The sequence below is a fragment of the Talpa occidentalis genome, unplaced genomic scaffold (genome assembly GCF_014898055.3).
Source record: "Talpa occidentalis isolate TD23 unplaced genomic scaffold, MPIMG_talOcc4v2.1 talOcc4.7, whole genome shotgun sequence".
In the NCBI taxonomy this organism is placed as follows: Eukaryota; Metazoa; Chordata; class Mammalia; order Eulipotyphla; family Talpidae; genus Talpa; species Talpa occidentalis.
Window position 1 is genome coordinate 50,471,731 of NW_023605083.1, and position 22,015 is coordinate 50,493,745.

Below are 22,015 nucleotides of genomic sequence, written 5' to 3' on the forward strand. Positions count from 1 at the left end.
ATGGAACCTGCTCAACCTGTCACTGACTATGAAACCTGGTCCATCATGGTTTCTTCTCAATCATACTCCATCTTACTCTTCTTGCTGTATTTAAAAAAAATGGGGTGAGCTGTCTGGGTGGAATGGGATCATCTTTGGTAACCTGGTAAGGTTGGATGGAAGTTACCCCTTCTGTCATGTATCCCCAACATTCTGAGTCACTGGTTTTCACTGTTTTTTTTTTTTTTTTTGCAGTTACATTGCAAATCAGAAAAGATTAGAAATCATCAATGAAGATGATGTTGAAGCTTACGTGGGACTGAAAAATCTGTGAGTGCTCCAAACTTCCATGCATAATCTCAGAACTTTTTCTTATGCTTTATTATTGTCAGAGAGCAGTCATCATTTAATTCTAACAAACATGCACTTATATATGTTTTCATAGGACAATTGTGGATTCTGGATTAAAATTTGTGGCTCATAAAGCATTTCTGAAAAATGACAACTTACAGTACATGTAAGTAAAAGTTTATTTATTTATTTTGCTTCCCAGGTTCCCATTTATTCAATATTCTCATCTTCTCATTTGTTTCCCTTATTTTCCAACTCTAAACTCCCTTTAAAAAAATAAGTTAGCATAGCTGTGACAATAACTTAGAAACATTTAGCTTTGATTTTGTTTGATTTTTGAATAGCTTCAGAGGAGTACTTAGAACAGCCTGTTTATTTCCTTTCATGAATTTCTGGGCCACTTCCATCTTGGACAGAGCAATAGGCCAACAGCAAGGAGTCTGATGTGAAAACTATGACCTGGTATAGCATCCTTGATTCTTTTCCTTGGAATTGTAACATGTTCCCTGGAAAACATCAAACTAGTGCAATTGAAAGAAACTTGGCCTTTTTCAGGAACTAAAAATTGCTAATGCTTCTCCCTCCCCTTACAATAGAACCTCCTTGAACCCTCAGTTTCCCAAAGCTATCTGTTACTATTGATAAAAGTAAAAAAAAAATCATGGGACATTTAAAGGGTTCAAATTGTTATTAACAATAGCTAAACCTTTCCCTAAACTCACATTGATGCTTTCTTGATTGCATTCAAATGGAAATATGGAAAATAGGAGCGTTTAGGTTGTTTGCTGCTAAATCCTATTAGATGATAGAGTTAGTCAATAAGATATGACTGTCCTGAGAGATTTGTGCATTTAATAGAGAATCACCACTCTGAAGCTCAGATTGGTGTTCCCCATGCCTGAGTTTTCTGTGGGTGCTTCTGCTGGAGGAATGTTGCTTGAATTCATTGACCCTTCTGTGTTTTGAGAATTCCATTTGAAACAATACCCTATTTTCTCAGAATCTACAGACTCTCATCATCATTTTTCTGATGATTAGTTAGGAAGATATTTTGATTTCCATCTTATAGACATAAAATAAAACTGAAAAATTTCTAGTAGTTGCTCCAGTCCACAGATTGCAAGTGGCAGGGTTGTGATTGCAGGGCTCACTCCAGGCCATGTTCCTACACTAAGAGGATGGGAAAGAAAGTGTGTGCTACCAATACACTTGGAGAATCAACCCTTGTTATAACATTAGTCCTTTTTGTTTTCTTGGGGAGATTAGTTTCTCCACTGGTTTTCAGGCTAGTTATAAAATAAACCATTCACTTAGTCTAGGCTGCCTGATTACTCATGAAGATTTGTTGATATTTGTGAACATCTTGATTTCATAAAGCCAGTACCATGACATCATATTTTATAGATGTCCTTAAATGGAGAAGTCAACTTAAAAAAAAAAGTCTATAGAATTAAGATATAAAACATTCAGCAAACCATTATGAATCTCCAGGGAACTTTATTAGCACATTTCCCTTTAAATGCTTTCTAGAATCATCTAGGTAGTTGATTTGTCTGAACAGATCTGGTGTCTCCACGTAACTTTGATAGCATAAACAAGAGAAAACTTGGATATAAGAAAAATGTAAAATGCTCTAATGCAATTATTTAAATGTAATTAATGACTTTTATTGGTTAAGTATGGGGGTTTTCCTTACACTTGACTTTAGAACTGAATTACTCAATAAAGACATTTTACTTCCCCTAATGTTATGATTTGTATGGTGGGCTTCTGGTTCATTCTACTTTTAGTAATAGATTTATTACTTTTCTATACTGCTTATATTTCCCTACTGTCCTTGCTGCATGCTTTTTGTATGAAATCCTGTGTATTTTTTTTTTCAGGGTGATTTATGATAGAATAATTTTAATGGCATTCATTCCATGTCCTGTATACAACCATCTGTACCTGTCTCCCATAGAGGTGTGACTTGAAAATAGAAAACCAAAGAGACAGACTTACTCCGTATAGCTTCTTTTTTTCTGAAGATTTATTTTTCATGCATACAAGAGCTGGGGTACAGGCCAGAGATACGGGGGGTGAGAGGATTCACCAGAGACAGTGGGGAACAGAACAGGCAGACCGACCAAAGTACACTGTTGGGGGGAGCAGCAGGCAAGTCAGGAGAGGTCTGCTGCACCATGTGAGTTGCTCCCTGGCTGGCCGGGGGATTGAACTCATGCTGAAGAGGCTGTGGATTACTTCATGGTGCAGTGCATAACCCCTTGTGCCACCAGGGAGGCCCACTCTGTATAGTTTCTTTTAAAAAGAACAGTTGGGAAGCCCAATCATTTATCAAACTACAAAATCTCCACTGATATTTGTAAGCATGGTCTATACTAAGACAAAACAGAATTAGAATTAATAGACAGTTATGAAGTTGTAAAATGTCACTTAGCTTCATATATTCACATAACAGAAGAGGTTCCTCATTGCCAGTATATGACATTAAATTAAGTTGTTGTCTTTTGAGGATGGCAGGGAGAGGAGGGAGTTAAGTTAGGATTCTGCCTTTCCAGATCTTCATTCAACTGCTGCTTATGACTGAGAACTCAGGCAATGGCTCCTTCTGCCTGATTTCCCTAACAAAAATTGTACTTTCATGTAAATATCAACATAATGGGTGCAAGGGAGCTGGCAAAGAAATCTGTATCAGAGGATGTTTCTCTATACTCTGGGGTACACTGATTATCTATCTGAGGTCCCCAATGTCTATTTCACTTTTGGTTTCCGAGACACTCATTGGATCCTGCCTCTTACTTCCACTGCTCCTTCACCCTGACCACACTTAGTGTCACATGGTGACTGTCCAGCATCCTGGTCACTGAATTTATTTCTTGGTACCATTAATTCCTGCCTGGCCCCTGAGAACCCAGAGACTGTGAGAAAAGCCAGTATTTATGTTTTCCAGGGGCTTTGCAGAGGTGCTAATTAGCTCCTTTTCAAAGTCCTATAATCAAACAGTAAGAGGATTGTTGATTTTCCTTTCTCCCCTCCTCCTCCTTTTTGGCTTTTGGCCCCAATAATAAGTATGGTTCATAAAACTCATCTTGTTCTTTGGCGAGGACACCGGCTCTGGGCTGCATTGCTGGCAGCCCTGCGGGGCAGCTGCTCCAAGCTAACTTGGCTGGTCAGCCTGCCTGAGAACGTCAACAATGGGCGTCCTCTTTCTTTGCCTCCAGGCTTCTTCTTCTTGGGGAGGAAAAGCAGGTTGTTTTGTTTTTTCCTTAAGAAGTATGGGGATTTCCGATGAAGATGAAAATATTTGTGCCTCACAGATGAGGGAGAAGACAGGGAGATGGACTTTTCAATGTATTATACTAAAAAAAAAAAGATTTTTTTTTTTTTTTACAATATTTTTACGACACGTTTTTACAACAACCCAGTGGATTGTTTTTCCATGTAGGTGAGCGCTTTACACTGAGAAGATGCAAGTGTAGAAGAAGAGGGACCCTTGTGTTTGTAGGAATTGAGATGAGTGGAAATGTCCATGTACAATTAATTGGGGAGTGGACACGTCTTCTTGATTTAGAAGATGCTGAAGTGGCATTTTCTTTCTCTTTCAACTGACTTGCTTTAATTCAGGTGGTGCCTACAGGTCTGAGCCTTCGCTAAAGGTCACGGGTCAGGCATACCAGGCTGTTTCAACCCGTGATTTCCATGGCTAACAGAAGCAGCTAGCTCAGGGGCGGGGCCAGGATTACTGTCATCCTTATATCTCCTGTTCTTTTTGGATTCAGCCCAACATTTGCTTTCTGAGCAGGAAGCGGATGCTGAAAAGCTCATTGCAATTTGTTGAGGACTTGGTAACTTTTGTGAAAGTTGATTTTTGTTTTACATTTGTGTTATGTATTAAACTCATATCTAGAAGCCAAAGCATTAGACACTTTTTAAATAAATTCAGCCAGTAAGCAAATTCACACAGTGAGTCAGATGCCAGGATTATGGTGCTGAATTTCCCAATTCAAGGTCTCCTCTCTGGAAACTGAAACTCCAAGCCAGTGAATAAAACTACATATTTGGAAAGCAGCAGTAGATTACATCATAAATGTATCTTTTTATTGTCACGTTGCTCCAAAAATTAAAATCTGTCACTACCATAATCTATAATAAAATCTCACATATTTCTTTTGGGCTGATTTTTTGGTGATGATGAACTTACCTGGTTACTCGAAAGTCATATATAAACAATCTCAGAAGTTATTCACTCAGTAGTGTTCTTCCTATAAAGTCATATTAATGTTAGTTCTCTTCAGGGTTTTGTGTGTCATGTGATGTCAAAAGACTTATGATAGCCTTTGGTTTGAAAGTATCTTTCCCTACTGACCTTATAGTTTTAAATTTAATTTAATCCTCCTGTTGATTGTTCCAAAGGTTAGAGATCTGTAGGAGGTGTATAACTTGGTTCTGCACAGGAAAAATGAGTTTTGTGTAAAACAGAGATAGATAAAAATAGACAACATGAAACGTATGCCCCACCTCTACATGCAGAAGTATAGGAGAGGCTATAACTTAAGCCATCACTCCAAATGAAAAAGAGATCATTGGTCTGAGTAAGGCATACACAATGATCAAATAAAATTATATTTTGAAAAAGAAAATCTCTATTTAAATACTTTGTTCCTGCAAGGTAACATTTTGAATTCATGTGGGATGTTTTTTATTCTTTTCAGCAATTTCACCCGAAACAAATTGACGAGTTTGTCTAGGAAACATTTCCGTCACCTTGACTTGTCTGAATTGTAAGTAATGACTTTATGTGGCATTTGGGGAAAAATTTCAAAATTTCAATTAAATATATGTTTTTAAAATGAGTACATCTATTTTTTATCAAAATCATTGAAAAATGATTTCTCAAATTTTGACTACTTATTCTTCTTCCTGAATATGTGATTCAGTAATAAAAACAACAGATATCTTAATGGTGACATATCTTTTGTGATGAGTCTAAATGTTATATTTACATAAGAATGAAAAAACAGGGGGACTTTGTGTGAAAATGACAACACACCTCATGGCATCTGTTTGGCCCTTGTTATGTTCAGGTGATAGTAAACCCATTCAAGAAGGAAATCCCAATGGGCAATAACTGACCCCCCCAACACATCCCCACCAACAGCTTTAAACCACCAACTCCAGAGCTGTCTGACTGTTAGTGAATATTGGAGGAGAGGCAGTCTTTTCCTTGCCTACCCAACACTGAGAGATTTTTTTTTTCTAGGTCTGCCAATTCATTCAATATTTATCCTTATGCTAAATTCCTTTTGCTGTAAAGTGCTTGCTAGGAGTGAAAAATGTGAAATGTGTTGAGCACTAATATTCATTATTTCCAAGTATGACCATTCTTGTGTTAGTACATAAAGCAAATATGAGCTGTGCCATTCCTTTGAGTAAAGCACCCACCAAAGAACCCTAGAGCGGGGCTTCTGTGTGGCAGAGGTGGACAAGGTCTTCAAATACCAGCCAATAGCTTTTGCTTAAACTGTTTGTTGCCCCAGTTGTAGGTTCAACCCTTTTCATAGGAAATCATGTGGGTTAAAGGATACTACTAGTAGAGAAACAAGTTGATAGGTGGTTTGATGGTAAAATTTTGGCCAATAGCAATTATTGTGAATAAACTCAATTTAAGCAGTTGGAACACTAGATTTCTAATTCAGGACTAGATATAGAAAACTTAAGGAAGATCTATGAAATACAGTAAGAAAGTATAAACGTTTTGAGTGACACCACAGAAAATTTACTTGAGGAGCTAAAAGTTAGAGTCCTGATTTCAAATTCACATGTTTTGATATTTTCCTTGCAGCGTATTTGCCTGTTGCACATCAAAATAATATGGCACTAGGAAATAGGAATACAAGAGGGATAGTTTCTGTGTTCCAGGATTTTGCTATCATGTGCAGAGGTAAAAGCTTAAACAAATAAGAGGGATGAGCTGTGAATAATAACTGCAAAAGAAATTGCAAACTGAGCTAGCAACAGTCAGCTGTGTGATGGCATTGTGTGGTCCTGCAAGCATTCTTGTGTTATACATGAGGATGCCTTTGCATCTTTATCCCTTTTGTTGATTTAATCATACCTTCATTTTAGAAAGATTCTATAGTTTCTCATGTACCCTGAGTGCCAGGAAACATCTTAGGTAAGGGGGGCTTAAACACTGTGAATCACTTCTGCATTATTCCATATCCAGTAGTGTTGAATCATATTTTGGTATTGAAGGGATACTTGCAGGCAATCACACAGACAGAAATTAAACGAGTCTGCCATGACCACATTTTCCCCAAAGAAACTCCCAGAAAAGTCTCCAGGGATCCCTGAGATTCTTAGAACCCAACCAGAAAACCACAGAAGCAAATGATATTGCAAGCCCAGATCCTGTCCTCACGGAAATCTTAAGTATTGTGGTTAATGCCAGGCAGAGCCTATGTAACGATTTTAAATGACCTCATTTAAAGGCTCATTACCATAAATGGAATTCATCTTAAATAGGCCACTGAGTATTATAAATAAGCATTTAAAGATTTTTTTTTTCTTGTGGTTTTTATTTTCCTCTTGACTATTTCCTCTTTGGCCAATCACAAGCCACAAGAGTCAGGTGGCAGGGCTGAATGGTGGCTTTCTCTTTGCAGACCTTACCAGCCTGGGTTAAGTGGTTCAACTTGAAAGTCAGTTGCCCTTGCTCTCAGAAACCCTGAACTTGGTGTGTGACAGCGTATGCTCACACAGGATGTCCAAGAACTAAAATTTCTTCATTTCTTCATTTATTTATACAAGCACTGGGTACAGTCAGAAGCGCAGGAGGGTGAGAGAATTCACCAGAGCCAGAGTGGGGAGCAGAGCAGGCAGAAGTCCGAAGTACACTGCTGAGGGGAGCAGAGGGCAGCAGGAGAGGTCTGCGCGCCATGCGGGACCCTCCTCCAGTGGCTGGGGAGCAGTCGGGCAGCCTTGCAACCCAGCTCTCAACCGCTGCGCCACCAGAGAGGCCCAAGAACTAAAATTTCTTGCATCAGTCAAACAGAACTGTGGTTACATAATGAAGAAAGCTGAGAGGACCAGCCTGTTGCTCTCATGATTGAGCTTTGCATTATACTTAACATTTCATTTTAAATTAAGATGAAATTGTACCCCCCCATTGAAATTTGAGCTTATGAAATGATAACCTTCACTCTCCAACCTGGTTGGAAATAAGTATGCTAATATATCTGAAAATGTATTGTTGGCATCTGTAAGATCTTCTTAACGAGAGATAATTTTCTTAATCTAATAATTGTGATAAATTTATTATGGCACCTTAGTTTTTTCCATCTTATGAAACATCTTTTCTGTCCTATATTATAGCTATTTCTGTTCCTGTCTTGTTTCACCTATACATTTGTAAGGTCTTACAACATTTTGCATGTTTAGCCTCTGTGGTGGTATTTACATGTAACAGAAGCTTGGTAAATATTACATAAATGATTGGTTAATAAATACTGTCATGCAATAAAGGTAGGTATGATTTTCAAAGATTGCAGGCTAGAAAATATCATAACATTGTAGTAGTCCATTAATATTAGTGTAGTTAAAACTGAAAATGCAGTTTGATTGGATTTCATTTTTGTTTCATGTAGGATCCTCATGGGCAATCCATTTACATGCTCCTGTGAAATTATGTGGATCAAGACTCTTCAGGAGACTAAATCTAGTCCAGAAACTCAGGATCTGTACTGCCTAAATGAAAGCAGCAAGAATATTCCCCTGGCAAACCTGCAGATACCCAATTGTGGTAATTTACTTTTAAATCAATGAATTCTAGTTGCTATTAATTATTCTAATTACCTTGGTGTGGTGGAGAGTCTGGGAGGATTACCACTATTCACATTTTATATAGTATGCTAGTGATGTCTCCAGTGATTGAGACAACATTTGTGTGCAGTATAGAGAAATCAGTTGGGAACTACTTTGCTAAATATTCTTTGCAAGTAGAATAGCAATTTTGAATGAATAACTGAAAATGCATAGAGGAAAAGTACTCTGTTTATTCCTTTGTTTCTTTGTCCATCTGTCCATCCATCCATCCATCCATCCATCCAAAAAAACCTACTAAGAGTTTGATCATTTATCCAATATGAACTTGTTTGCTCTCCAGGCCATATAGAAAGAAGGATCTGAGGATGTTAAAAATAAATGCATAAAATAAATGTGGCTCAATCCAGCACATTCTCTTAAGCTTGTCTTGCTGTCAGGTGTCTGTGTCTCTTGGAGGGTCAGGGTGCATCTGCCTTCCTCAAGCTTCCCCCATGTTTGTGTTTATATTCTCCCCCTTACTCATGTCCCGACTTCTTTCCTCAGTATTTGCACCTCCAGGACTTAAAAGGGCATCATATGAGGAAATCCTAACTCTCTGTGAGTGCCAGTGTAATTATAAGGGAGGAAAATCAAAGTGTCTGGTTAGGATTTTGCTTAATACCCCCACATGCATGTTATTCCTCTGTTGAAATTTTAATCAATTAGTTAACTAGTTAATCAGTTCAAGCATTTATATTTCATCTTCTGGCCTGTGACTGGGGATACAACACATAATTATGTAGTACTTGAAACTGTGTGTTAACCATAAACTTCCTATTCTTTTTTTTCAAAGACTATTGTTTGGGGTTAGTTTTTATATAAGGAAAATATAGCTGCTGCCACTTTTAATGAGAATGTGATGAAAGGAAAGACAAGTGTTTGTTTCTTATCCTAAAGGGCCTTAGAAGACTGTACTTGACCCTTCCCACAGATTTTTCTGTTGTAAGTAGGCCCTTTTGCTTCCTAATGGAGGTATCAGTCTTTTTTCTCTTGCCAAGTTCCCTCAGCTTTCTTTGCTAGCCAACATAAAAGAAAAAAAACAAAAGCCTCTTAATATATATCTTTTTCTGATTGATAAGAGGGTAACTATTCTCTGTTCTGGTATAAAGTTGCACTGCTGAGAGAAATTGCCTAGAGGGACATGAAATTCAATGTTGAGTCACCTGGCCCCTTGGCCAGCTCCCAAATCCCCATGGCTGTTGTGACCACATTGATTCAACAACCACTGAGAGGAAAAAAAGAAAACATCTAATTCTGCTCTGATTTCACAAACTGCCTCTTAATAGACGTCTGCTTTGCCCTTGCCTGAAACCAATTTTGGCTGCTTTTTGTTTTTTTTTTTTAGTTTTTAGCCATGTTGCCTTGACGGCATTCTGGTAATCCCCACCCCACCCCCACACACCCCCATCCCCTACTTAGGTTTTGTTGCTAGGTCATTGAGATAGTAGGGAGGTGGGGGAGAGGGGAAAAGGGTAACTGTGAACTGCTCCCAATTTTTCCTGACCAGTTTGTTGGTTTTCAACGATTTTTTGTCCCCTACAAATTAGTCAATGGATTGTTTGAGTGAGAGTAGACTTTAGGTCCACTGCCAAAGGGCATATGTTGATTGATCCATTAGGACTGAATAGTTAGATTCATGGTAACTATTCACCTTAACTCTTCCGTATTGATGGGCATTTAGGTTATTTCCCATTTTCCATTACTACTTAAATATTCAACCAACATCTTTGTATGTACTCTTTGTGCACATGTACAGATGCAAAGATTTTTCTAGAATACATAATAGGAAGTACTTTCAGGCTTGTATGGTTTGCACATTAAAAAATGTTGTACCAATTTATAGCCGTTCAATACCTTGAAATTGGCTAGTTTATTTTTTGTCTTTCTAAAATATGGTATGTTATTGTTTTTTAGTTTTCATTTTCCTGATTATTACTAACTTCGGGTTACTGGACATTGTCAGTGAATTGTCCGTTTATATTCTCGGTCTGTTTTTCTATAGGGTTTTCCTTTTCTTCCATTGATAGTTCTTTGTTTTACTTTTTCTAATTGTTTGAAAGTAATAAATTATGGGTTTTTTTGTAAATATAATGCCCAAATATTTACCACACATATCTAAATTTATTATTTGCAAATATCTAGAGATAATCCTTAACAAAACATGAAAGGAAATTTTACTTCCTTTACTTTCTCCTTCCATATTCCACATCATTATCATCTGGTATTTTATTTTTAGATTTATCGTTTCTTTGTATATTATTTGTATATTATTTTGTATATTTCTTTGTATATTATTTGTATATTATTATTTCTTTGTATATTACCTACTACTTTCTCTTGGAGCGGGTTTTCTTTTTGCTGAAGAATATTCTCTAGTATATCTTTATTAAAAATTTTATTTTATTTTATTTTATTCATTTTTTGTGGGACCCTCGCCGGCGGCCGGGAAACGAACCGGTGCTGCAGAGGCTGCGGGCAGCCTCGCAGCCCAGCGCTCAACTGCTGCTCCACCAGGGGAGGCCCTATTAAAAATTTTAAATAAAATCTGCAAGTTCTTGCCTGGAGGGAAATCAGCCTGTATTTTCCAAATAATTGAACTATATTTTCATGGAATCAGCTGAGAATAAAATCCTAGACTTAAAAAGATTTTTCTTTTATAATTTTGTGGATAGTGTACTATATTATCCTTGTATTCAGTGTTGCTGATAACAAGCTCAAGGTCAGTCTGATGCTTATTTCTTCATAGGTGACTTGTGCTTTTTATTTTACCTCTAGAAGCTTTTAAGTTTTTCATCTAATTCATGTTAGTCTTAGATTTTACTACAATGTACCTATGGTATGTATATATATATATATATGTTAAATAACTTGTTCTGTTTGGCATGCAATGTAACCTTTCAATATGAATGCTCATGTCTTCAGTTCTGGAAGAATTTTCTAGTTTATTTAGGTGTATATTTATACTTCTGGCTAAGCTTTCCATACTTCTTAACTTTCTGTGATTACTTTCCGTGTTTTGGGGTTTGTTTTGGAAGAACTACTTTATTCATTTATTTTGCTCTTCAGCTATTGCTCCACTAATGATTTCTCCCTTTCAACAACTAATTTCTAAATTCCTCATTTTCTAAGCAATTTTCTTTTTATGACTGAAATGCCCCAATTTATATTGGGCTTCACCATATTTTTAGGGTGCTACCAGCACTTGGTATGACTGATTTTCTCCTTTACCCAGTACTCATTGCTTCTACTTGGAGGTAGTTGCAGCTGCTGCTGGTTGTGGCACCCAAAGTAGGAGGGAAGGGCAGGAATTGCAAAGATTTTTCCTCCTATTGTGTCTACTCATTTTCTTAATCATTCTTACTTTCCAATGTGGCAGTGAATTTTTTAAAAATTACATAATTTCTAGAATTTTGAGATGAGAGGAGGAGACTTCAATTTGGGGCTTAGTCATGGATTAACCTACCTCATCATGGTGTCCCAACTTTGATCCTTTAAATCAAAGTTAAACAGATTGAGTAGTAAATTACACTGCCTTGTTGACTTAATTTTTGTTTCTGATATTCTGTGTTAAGGAAATCAGATAATTTCTGATATCTTCAAGTTAGATATCTGTACAAAACAAGGGTTCATGATCAGTTGGCTGTTCTTTATTTCCTTTAGCTCTCACCATTTGCAAGCTTTCAAAATATATGTTATATTTAATTTGGTCACAAATTCATGGACTTCTTACATTTTTCCTCAGATATTTTTTTATTATTTTTTTAATAAATTTTATTTTTATATTCCCCATACAATTGCAACCCCCTTATTTTGACCCCAATCCCTCCCCTCCCCGCCCCCCACGCCCCATAGAGTGTCTCTGGTTCATAGTTGTTTGTTGATTTTGATTTGTACTTTCTTATAGTTATTCTTTTTCCTGGTCCCTTATTTAAGTTTTCTAGATTCGTGCTATGAGTGAGACCATCTGGTATTTTTCTTTTTCTTTCTGGCTTATTTCGCTGAGCATGATCCCTTCCAGGGCCATCCATGTTGCTGCAAATTGCATGTGTTTATCTTTTTTGAATGTTGAGTAATATTCCATGGTGTATATGTACCGCATCTTCTTGATCCAGTCATCTATTTTTGGGCATTTGGGCTGTTTCCAAAGCCTAGCTATTGTAAATAGTGCTGCTATAAACATAGGGGTGCAGGTGCTCTTTGGAATTGATGTTTCTGTGTCCTTTGGGTAAATACCTAGGAGTGGAATTGCTGGATCATATGGACCTATGTTTAGTAGGTCCAGAAATCTCCACACAGCTCTCCATAGTGGTTGGACAGTTTGCTCTCCCACCAGCAGTGCAGGAGAGTTCCTTTTTCTCCACGACCTCGCCAACAACAAATCTGATCTTTTAAGGAAAGGCTGGAGTTACAAATTTCAGATACATCTATTATAAAATTAAATTGTATGAATAATTGACATACCCAAGGGAAAGTTTTTGAAGGAAAATATTGCTGAGGACAGATTTTGGGAATAGTAGAAAGCAAAAAGAAAACTGTTCATAGTAGTTTCTGATTATTCTTTTGATTTCTGCTGTGTCCATTGTGATTTCTCCTCTTTCATTTATGATCCTGTTTATTTGTGCTTCCTCCCTTTTTTCCTTTGTGAGCCTGGCAGGGGTTTTGTCTATTTTTCCGAAGAACCAGCTCTTGGTTTCATTGATCTTTTGGATTGTTTTTTTTTTAGTTTTGATTTCATTTATTTCTGCTTTGCTTTTTATTATTTCTTTTCTTCTGGTTTTTGTTTTTTTTTGTTGTTCTTTTTCTAGATCTTTGAGCTTCAAGATTAGGTTGTTTCTTTGAGTTCTTTCTTGTTTCTTGATGTGAGCCTCTATGGCTATATGTTTTCCTCTTATTACTGCTTTTGCTGCATCCCATACATTTAGGAAATTGGTGTCCTCCTTGTCATTCAATTCAAAGAATTTTTTAATTTCTTCTTTGATCTCCTCGTTATTCCAGTGGTCTTCCAGTAGTGTGGTTTTCAATCTCCATGAGGTAGGAGAGTTCCTTGTCTTCTTTTTATGGTTTATTTCTAGTTTGATGCCTTCATGGTCAGAAACGATGGTTGGTGTGATTTCAATCTTGGTGTATCTGTTGATGTTTGTTTTGTGTCCCAGTATGTGATCGATCCTGGAGAATGATCCATGTGTGCTTGAGAAAAATGTGTACTCAGATTTTTTTTGGGTTTAGTGGTCTATAGATGTCTATTAAGCCCAAGCGCTCTAGATCCTTATTTAGAGCTTTTGTGTCTTTACTTATTTTTTGTCTCGTTGATCTATCCATTGTTGATAGGGGTGTGCTGAAGTCTCCCACTACATATGTGTCCCAGATTTTTTTTTTGGATGAAAATGCATCAAACTCTAAGAGTAACTTGTCAGAGTATGGCCTTGTATGTTTCATCATTATAAGCCAATAATTTACCAATAGCTATGGCCATTGCATTTAGTTTGTAACTGGTAATATTTTAATTTCAATAAAGATAATTTTTGGGATTTAATGTCTTATAAAGTGGGTTTTCTTTAAAAACTCTCCTTGTATTATTTCATTCTATTAAGTATTTTACGGGGAACAAATTTTCTATATTTTATAAGCAGATATACATCCTCCATATATCTAGTGTCTCCCTTGAAAATAACAGACATTTGATTAATGTTTGCTCAATTGATGCACTAATGAACCATATTATATCATTGATCAAATTGGACTAAATTGTAACATAATTGTGCACATATTTCAGTTAAGATAACTAATACATATTATTCTAGTCAAATGATAACATATTCTAGCCGTTCATAGTTTCCTTTGAAATACCTATCATCCTGTTTTGAAGGAATCTTCCTTTCTTCTTTTCCTTTCCACCTTTAGCAATTAAGTGAGCATGACAGGCTCGGCTGGGAAGTTGAGCCATACCGTTCCTATTAGCAGCACAGTCAAATGTCTCACAATATTTCTACAACAACCCCTCCTGCTGTGAATTACTGTAAATTTATTCACACTGTGAAACATGTTGTGGTCTGTTCTCCACAAGGTCCTTTTTAACCTTTGGAAAACTTTATTAATTGCAAGGCAACAAAACATATTCATACACAATTTCCTTTGAGCACTGGTTCTGAAGACAGAAACCAAATCACACAATTTCAATTGAAGAAAGGCAATTTTGCTAACCTGTGCTGATTTATATTACATTTAAAAATGTCTCTCTTAAAGCTTTAGATTTTTTTTTTCAATGAAAACATCTACCATGTAGTATAGTTTAAATTTTTGCATACAATGTCTGCACTTTGTTGATTTTTGGAAGTTAGTTTTGTTAGTAGCATTCACCTTTGAATTATTTCCCCTGGCTGAATGGGATTACTAAAGAACATGGTACTCTATGTTTTAATTTCTTTTTTTTTTTTTTAGTTCTTTTTTTTTTTTTTTTAAAGATTTATTTATTTATTTATACAAGCACTGGGTACAGTCAGAAGCGCGGGAGGGTGAGAGAATTCACCAGAGCCAGAGCGGGGAGCAGAGCAGGCAGAAGGACCAAAGTACACTGCTGAGGGGAGCAGCGGGCGGCAGGAGAGGTCTGCACACCATGTGGGACCCTCCTCCGGTGGCCAGGGAGCAGCCGGGGATCGAACCAGCGCTGCAGAGGCTGCGGGCAGCTTCGCAACCCAGCGCTCAACCGCTGCACCACCAGGGAGGCCCTCTATGTTTTAATTTCTTGATACTACAATTATAATTTAAATCTTTGCAAGAGAGTTTCTTCAGTAATTGTTAATAGTGTATTAAATGCTCTGTTCTGAGTAGATGGTAACCAAAGGAGTATTCTTTTGGTTCATAAAAAATAAAGTCCACCCATCATCTTATTGGTAACTAGTTACCATAGAACATGCTAGTCCTGAAGCACATAGGAAGTGGTAATTCAGCTGATGGTTAAACATCTGTGCAGTTAGTTACATATAAAATTCCTCAATAGGTCCATTGATTAAAAATCAGTTCAGCCTTTGATCTTATTATTTATGGTGACATTTTCAATTTCCCAACCTCCACTGTCAGACTTTAAGTATAGAGAATCCTTAAGGTATATCGGCAAAATATACCATTTATGATGGGAAAGTTCATTTCACAGATTCCTGGGAGGAGAGGTTGGGTTCCTTGATGCACATTGATTTTAATGATTTACTTTTGATATTTACTTTGGTTTTTTATAGTTTGTGTTATGCATGTCTGTTTAGCATATATGTACATACTCCTTTTTTGTTTGTTTTACAACAGGAAAATAGACTGATAGTGATTCTATTTTGTTGGCATTCACAGATTTAAAAAAATGTCCTATTAATACTCTATGTGGAAGTTAGATTGGTATAAAAATTATTTACTTAAGGTTTTAGTTAAATTGATACTCTTCTGAAAAATGTATTAAAGTCTTTTACTCTCTTGCTTTACTTTTATTTGAGATCTGTCTTTATTTACAAAAATAAGGCAAGTCACATATTACTTTCCTTAATTTTTTTTGAAGATTTATTTATTTGTGCATACAAGAGCAGGGGTACGGGCCAGAGGTGTGGGGGGTGAGAGGATACACCAGAGAGAGAGTGGGGAACTGAACAGGCAGACTTACTGAAATACACTGCTGAGGGGAGCAGTGGGCAAATCAGGAGAGGTCTGTGGTGCCATGTGGATTGCTCCCTGGCTGGCCGGGGATTGAACTTGTGCTGCAGAGGCTGCTGATTGCTTCATAGTGCGGTGCTTAATCCCTTGCGCCACCAGGGAGGCCTTCCTTGATTTTTTTTTAATGGAAAATAAAGGTGTTTTTCCTAACCTGTCCGTCACCGATTAAATTTTTGTGTTGAAAAATTCTGTGACCTCTGTCATGTAATACTAGCTAAAATAAGTATAGAGGCACAATTTCCAGTTTGCACTTGGAATTTTGCTAATTTGCAAGTCTAATTGTAAAAAAATTTGCTAATTTTCTGTACTTTTTTTGCAATCAGGTGTAAAGCAGGCATTTCTAAATAGGTCAGGCTCATTCTAGCTTCATACCTGATAGTGAAATTTGTAGGAGACAAAGAAATTGAATGATATACCAACAAGATAGAAGGTGAGAGGAGAGAAGACAGAATTTATTTAAATATTTTTGTGCTTATGGAGTGATAATTCCATAGGAAATACACAGAGCTCAGGATCACTAAGGCAAGATGAAAAGAGAACCAATCAAGAATTAGTAGTGAATATTGCCAAATAAAACCCAAATGTGACCCATCTCATTTATCACAAAGTTAATAATCCAGAATGATTAGAGGTTAGTTTTACTCAGTTACTAGAGCATAATTACCTGCATACTTTGAGTTATTGATCTAAGGACCTGGTCTTAGATCACTAATGGGTGGGCCAGCATCATGGAGTAGCCCTATCAAAGAAACATTATATTTGTTAAGACATGGACAGAGAGATGTGGGTCTTCCCACTCATTAGCTGTTAACTTTTCATACTAGATAAGCTTTAACTTCTTTACCTGGAAATAAGCATACTAATGACACTACTTTTTGGAATTTTTAGGGTGATGAATAATATAATGGGGAAAATTAATTAAAGATGAGGTCTAGCACATATTAAGTACTCAGTAAATATTAACTATTAATATTTAAAAAATTTCCCTTAGAGTGGGACTTTTCAGCTTTTAATATGGCTATGTGTATTGTGATCTTCCAGGGCTACATTCCCTATAGTTTTTTTCAAAATTTATTTATTTTTTATTTTATATATTTCTTACATCATTTTTCATTTTTGCACAATATGCATTTTCATCTTGTTTATAGTCCCCATACAATTTCCACCATCACTACAGGCGGGGAGAGAAGGGAGTAGGAACATTCCCTATAGGTTTTTAAAAAACAATCTTGGATTCCTTCCCACTCCCCAAGGTCCCTGAAGAACATCTCTAGGAATTCAAGATTAGAGTGGTGCTGAGCACACTTTGGGGAAAGTTTGATGGAATAGGTGATTGCTCAGGTCATCATTCCATCAGGTTTCAGACACAAAAGCCTTTTGGCCAACACCCATTGTCTTAACCTCTTGCTACTCAAAGTATAGACTGTGGCACAGGGTGTTTGTTTAAAAATGTAATCTCTGGGGCCTCCCCTGGTTGTGCATGCAGTTGAGCGCAGCGCTGGTTCTATCCCAGCTGGCCGGCAAGGGTCCCACATGGTGCGGCAGACCTCTCCTGTCTCGCCCGCTGCTCCCCTCAGCAGCATATTTCGTCAGTCTGCCTGTTCTGTTCCCGCTCTGTCTCTGGTGAATCCTCTCACCCTCCTGCAAATCTGGCCTGTACCCTGGTTCTTGTATAAATAAATAAATCTTTAAAAAAAAAGTAATCTCTGAGTTCCCAACTCAGGTCTACAGGAAAAGAACCAACATTTGAAGCAATTTCCAGTGGTGATTGATGAGTGTGTTATGATGGGAAGGCCTGGTCTAAAGAAAGCCCTTTTGCTAGATGGTTGGTGACTTTCTGCTGGGCTCTACAGGTGGGATGTCTTTCCTGAACACATGTGGTTGAGAGACTTGGATGCAGAGGTGTATTCTAGCTGAGCAGCAGGTCATCTCTTATCTACAGTGCGATTTCTCAGTGTGTGAAAGAAGGCAGTTCTAAAGCTCAAATCAGATCCCATCAGAATAATGCTAGACACTCTTGGAAACATTGCTGAGCTTTGCTCTGTACTTGTGCCTATTTCAAATCTTATTAAGTCAGGAAGTAGTGCCTGGCAAGTGGTTTATCCTGCTTGGCTATTCATGCTTCCCAATTCATTTTTATTGTGCTAATTAAACTTCAAGTGATATTACAAGTGCAGATTGTTTTTTCCATTATTGAATCTTTGGCCAGCATATTAATGCTGTAGAATTAACGTGAGTCAGATGCTTACTCATTTGTGGAAGACTTTACATTTAAAAGATCTAGACTTGGCCAATTTTGCACAGATTCCTTTGGAAACAGTTATGACAGGGTGATACAATTCTCTATAAATAAAGGAGACTCACTCTTCCCTCACACATAGATACACAATTATTTTTTAAATGAACCAAATTCCTAGATCATGGATCTGTATTGGTGTTTGTGGTCTCTGTTAAAATTGAGTAGATGCAGTCCAGGGAGGTAGTAAAGTGTGATGGGGAAAATTCTGAGTTTTGGGTCTAAATCCCAAGACTAGATGGTTGGCAACTTCGGAAGGTATATTTGACTTTTCCAAAATGTATATCCTTTATTGAATAAGACAAAATACTTAACTTCAAGATTTGTTTAAGGATTAAAAATACCAATAATTTAAAGTATTAGACAAGAATTTCTGGTTTGGTGAATGCCCAGTGAATGCTATTGTTTAATGTAATTAAAAAACATTTTTAGACTTATTAATCATACAAAATTAGGCTTGTAGAAAAAGTATTAGATTTTATAGGGCACAATATTATTCCCCACTGAGGATCTTTTTATTTTAGCTTTTCCTATTCAGAATTTCTAGACTATTAGGTACATTTGTAAAAATGTAGGCCCTTTCCCCCATAGGTTTGTATTTAAGGTGCAACAAGGGTGTCTCCATGCTCCATTGGTGGAGTCTGATTGGAGAAGACCATAACTTGGGAATGAGGCCCTGGCTTATTGGTGCTTCCTGATTGAGTGGTTTAATCTGTTTTAGTATAAAAATTGGGAAAAAGTTAACAAAGCACAAAAGTTGCAACGTGGAGAGCTGATGGATGAGTAGTGAATGACCGGAGTGCTGAGAATGCTGGTTATCAAGTCAGTGATGGGGAAAGTCAAGGGGCAACTTGCTTTCTATCCAGACTCCTACAAGGCTCATAAAGTGATGCCAAATACAGGCTGTTGGCTGAAGGTTTGTTAAGCAACATTTAAATCCATTTTCATCCCAAGTGACTATGTGCCTTCCTAGCAGAGAACTGGAGACTTATTTTCTAAAGAAGATAGAGCTAAGGTCCTGAGGAACTCTAGGTAGAGTTGAGGATTTGAGAACCATTTTGAAAATGATGGATTTCCATTCTGAATATTGACATTTCTATTCTTCTTCCTCTTCCAAGGAGAATATTGAAGAACATTACCTGTAAAATTTGACCATTCCCTTCCCCAAGTGTTTTATAATATTGACATCAGGTGCTAACCAGTAGAGGCCAATAATATTGTCCTGCGGTGTGGTTGGAAATTCATGAATGTGCATTGCCTCTGATACCTCCTTCTTAAAGATGTGTAAACAGTTAAGAAAAATCAACTATGTGATAAAAACTTATGAGAGAGAAAAACAAACACAAAATAATCAAAAAGAGAAAGGAAAAACAGTGCAAGAGATGGTTGATATGGAGGGAAGAAATATTCAAATGAATTTTCATTAATATCTCATAGAAATCAGAAGCAAAACAGGATGCTATAATATTAGAAGACTATTCAGGAGCAGTAAAAAAGGCTTGGAAAATAAAACAATGACAGAGAAGAAAAACCTCCAAAGAAAGTTTGTATTGTAAATATGAGGAAATTTCCTTTAAATAGAAAAGAGATAAAAAGATGGAAAATTGGAGAGAAAGGATTAAACACTTTGAGGGGCTATCTAGAAACTTCAACATCCAAATAATAGGTGCTCTGAGTGGTGGGGAAGTATAGCATCAGAGTTGTGCTGGCATAATTTTTTTTTCTTAGTGGTACATATCACAGTGTTCTATCCTATAATGAATGCTATCTTAAATTTGATAAAACTTCATAACCTTTACATGTGATGCATCAGCTGTTAGTGGGGTTTATATACTCAAATGAGCTTTACCCCTAAATATAGACAACATAACTTCATAGCAAAGGGAAGATATGAAGACATAAAATGTCAAGTTTGGTATGGGCATGTATGACAGTGACCTAAGTTTTATCCTCAATGGTCAGAGGTCATTAGATAATATTAAAATAGAAAAATCAAGGAGTAGCAATATAAACATGGTATGTAGTGATGTAGGGATCAAAACCCAAAACTGAGTGGAAAGAGGTGAAATTAGTGCCTGTAGGGTACAGGAATTAGTGTGACATGGCTACTGTTTTTCACACATAGTTTAGTGTTTTTTCATAACAAGTTTTGTTACAGACTTTAAACTACGTGATTGCATGTTTTGATTAAAAACTATAAAAAGTATTTTTGAAAAGTCACCTAGATCATACTGCCGAGTCTTCAAGGAGATTTTTCATTAAGTAAACCATTTCTTTCATCTTGCCTTGACATGCTTCTTAATAAATTAGAAAGCTTAATTGTCATAGACGTTGTCACTGGATATTAGAGTTAGAAGAAATTTAAATTAGATCTTCTAAATGAACTGCTGAATCTTAGAGAGAAGAAAACACATTGGGAGAAGAGGAGAAATGATTCACCCAGGCTACATAGTACAGGCAGGCTTAGGAGTGGGGGTCCTGACTCCTAATCCAGTGCTCCTTCCTGTTCACTGGGCTGCCGCTGGATCACCCCATATGCTTCATTGTCCTGTATGCCACAGAGTGTTGGGAACCTTTTTGAAATCCCAGGAAAACTATAACACTACTCTCCACTGGGTGCTGACAGGTAGGGAGAATTGAGAAGAGATCACATAGGTCACTAAATGTCAGGTCTTGTGGGGTGGTCTTCTATGGATGGTGGGAATATGTAGCATAATACAACATACACTATCTAAATTTTGTTCCAGTTTTGTTTCTATCATAAAGAATAAAGACCTTGTCAGTAAAAACTGAGTCACAGGAGAGGCTTGATGCATAACATTGTGAGATGGTAGGTCAGATACCACTGGGGGCGGGTGGTTAATTGCTGTTTAAGGACTATTGAAGATGAATTACTTTCCTGACCTCTGGGTTACTTACTCAGGAGTGAATGATGCATCGTAGTTCCATAGGACGCAGCTGTGGAGTGAGTGCAGTTCCCAAACAGAGTTTCTGATACCAAATGAGGGGTGGACTTGACTGACAGGATGTGCCATATTGTTTCACCCCCTGAGATTCACCTTCATGTTAAAAAACAAAACAAAACACTGTGATTCCCCTGTGGTTTAAAGCAGTGTAAACAACCAATAGGTGTGATTGTTTAATGAAGTGTTAATAGCATCAATAAAACAAAGCTAGCATTTGAAATATAAAAGTATAAAATGATGCTCTCCTGAAATCTTAAAAAATTGTTTATAACCTTCAAAACTTCATCTGATAACAAGTACTTTCTTATGATTTTCACACAAAAAGAACTTTTCATTAGATAAGAACCCATGTAACTTTTTTTAAAATCTCATCATAAATAGGATGACCCATTTTATTTATCCATATAACTGGAACATTCCAGTGTTGTGATGGTCAAGCTTCCAGTTTTTGAAAAATGCTTAAAAACTATATTTTTCCCCCAATCTGACTCAAAATCAAGGTTTTAAAATCACAATCTATTCTTTTTAAAATCCAGGTATGGGGAGGGTTGGATTTATGAGTTACTTCATGCAAAAAAATAGATTTATGCAAAAAAATGTAGATGCATTTCACCCTTTTGTTCTTGACTATAACAAAATGGAGGTGAGGAGAGGGTAAGATAAGATGACTGTCTGTTTATGTGCAAAACACTGGATTAGTACCTGTAGAAATGAATCAGGGAAAACATCCTTCTATAAATTAGTGGGTTTTTTAAAATAAAAGAATACCCTGTGATAACCTTTTTAAGAAATGTGCAAAATTTGTTTTAGATTTTATGACTGCACATTTTTGGTTCACATTAAATCTGTAAAACTTTCCAACCTGGTC

At 36.8% G+C, this 22,015-nt stretch overlaps 1 protein-coding gene across 6 annotated transcripts in view; it reads left to right on the forward strand.

The window, feature by feature from the left end:
* NTRK2 (neurotrophic receptor tyrosine kinase 2) overlaps positions 1 to 22,015 on the forward strand; it is a 337,402-nt gene that overhangs the window by 33,087 nt on the left and 282,300 nt on the right. For all 6 annotated transcript variants that reach the window (XM_054689473.1, XM_054689472.1, XM_054689471.1 and 3 more), the window contains exons 2-5: positions 235 to 309; positions 425 to 496; positions 5,043 to 5,111; positions 7,977 to 8,131. In XM_054689473.1, the coding sequence (XP_054545448.1) occupies positions 235 to 309; positions 425 to 496; positions 5,043 to 5,111; positions 7,977 to 8,131 (371 nt within the window). The remainder of the gene's footprint in view (positions 1 to 234; positions 310 to 424; positions 497 to 5,042; positions 5,112 to 7,976; positions 8,132 to 22,015) is intronic.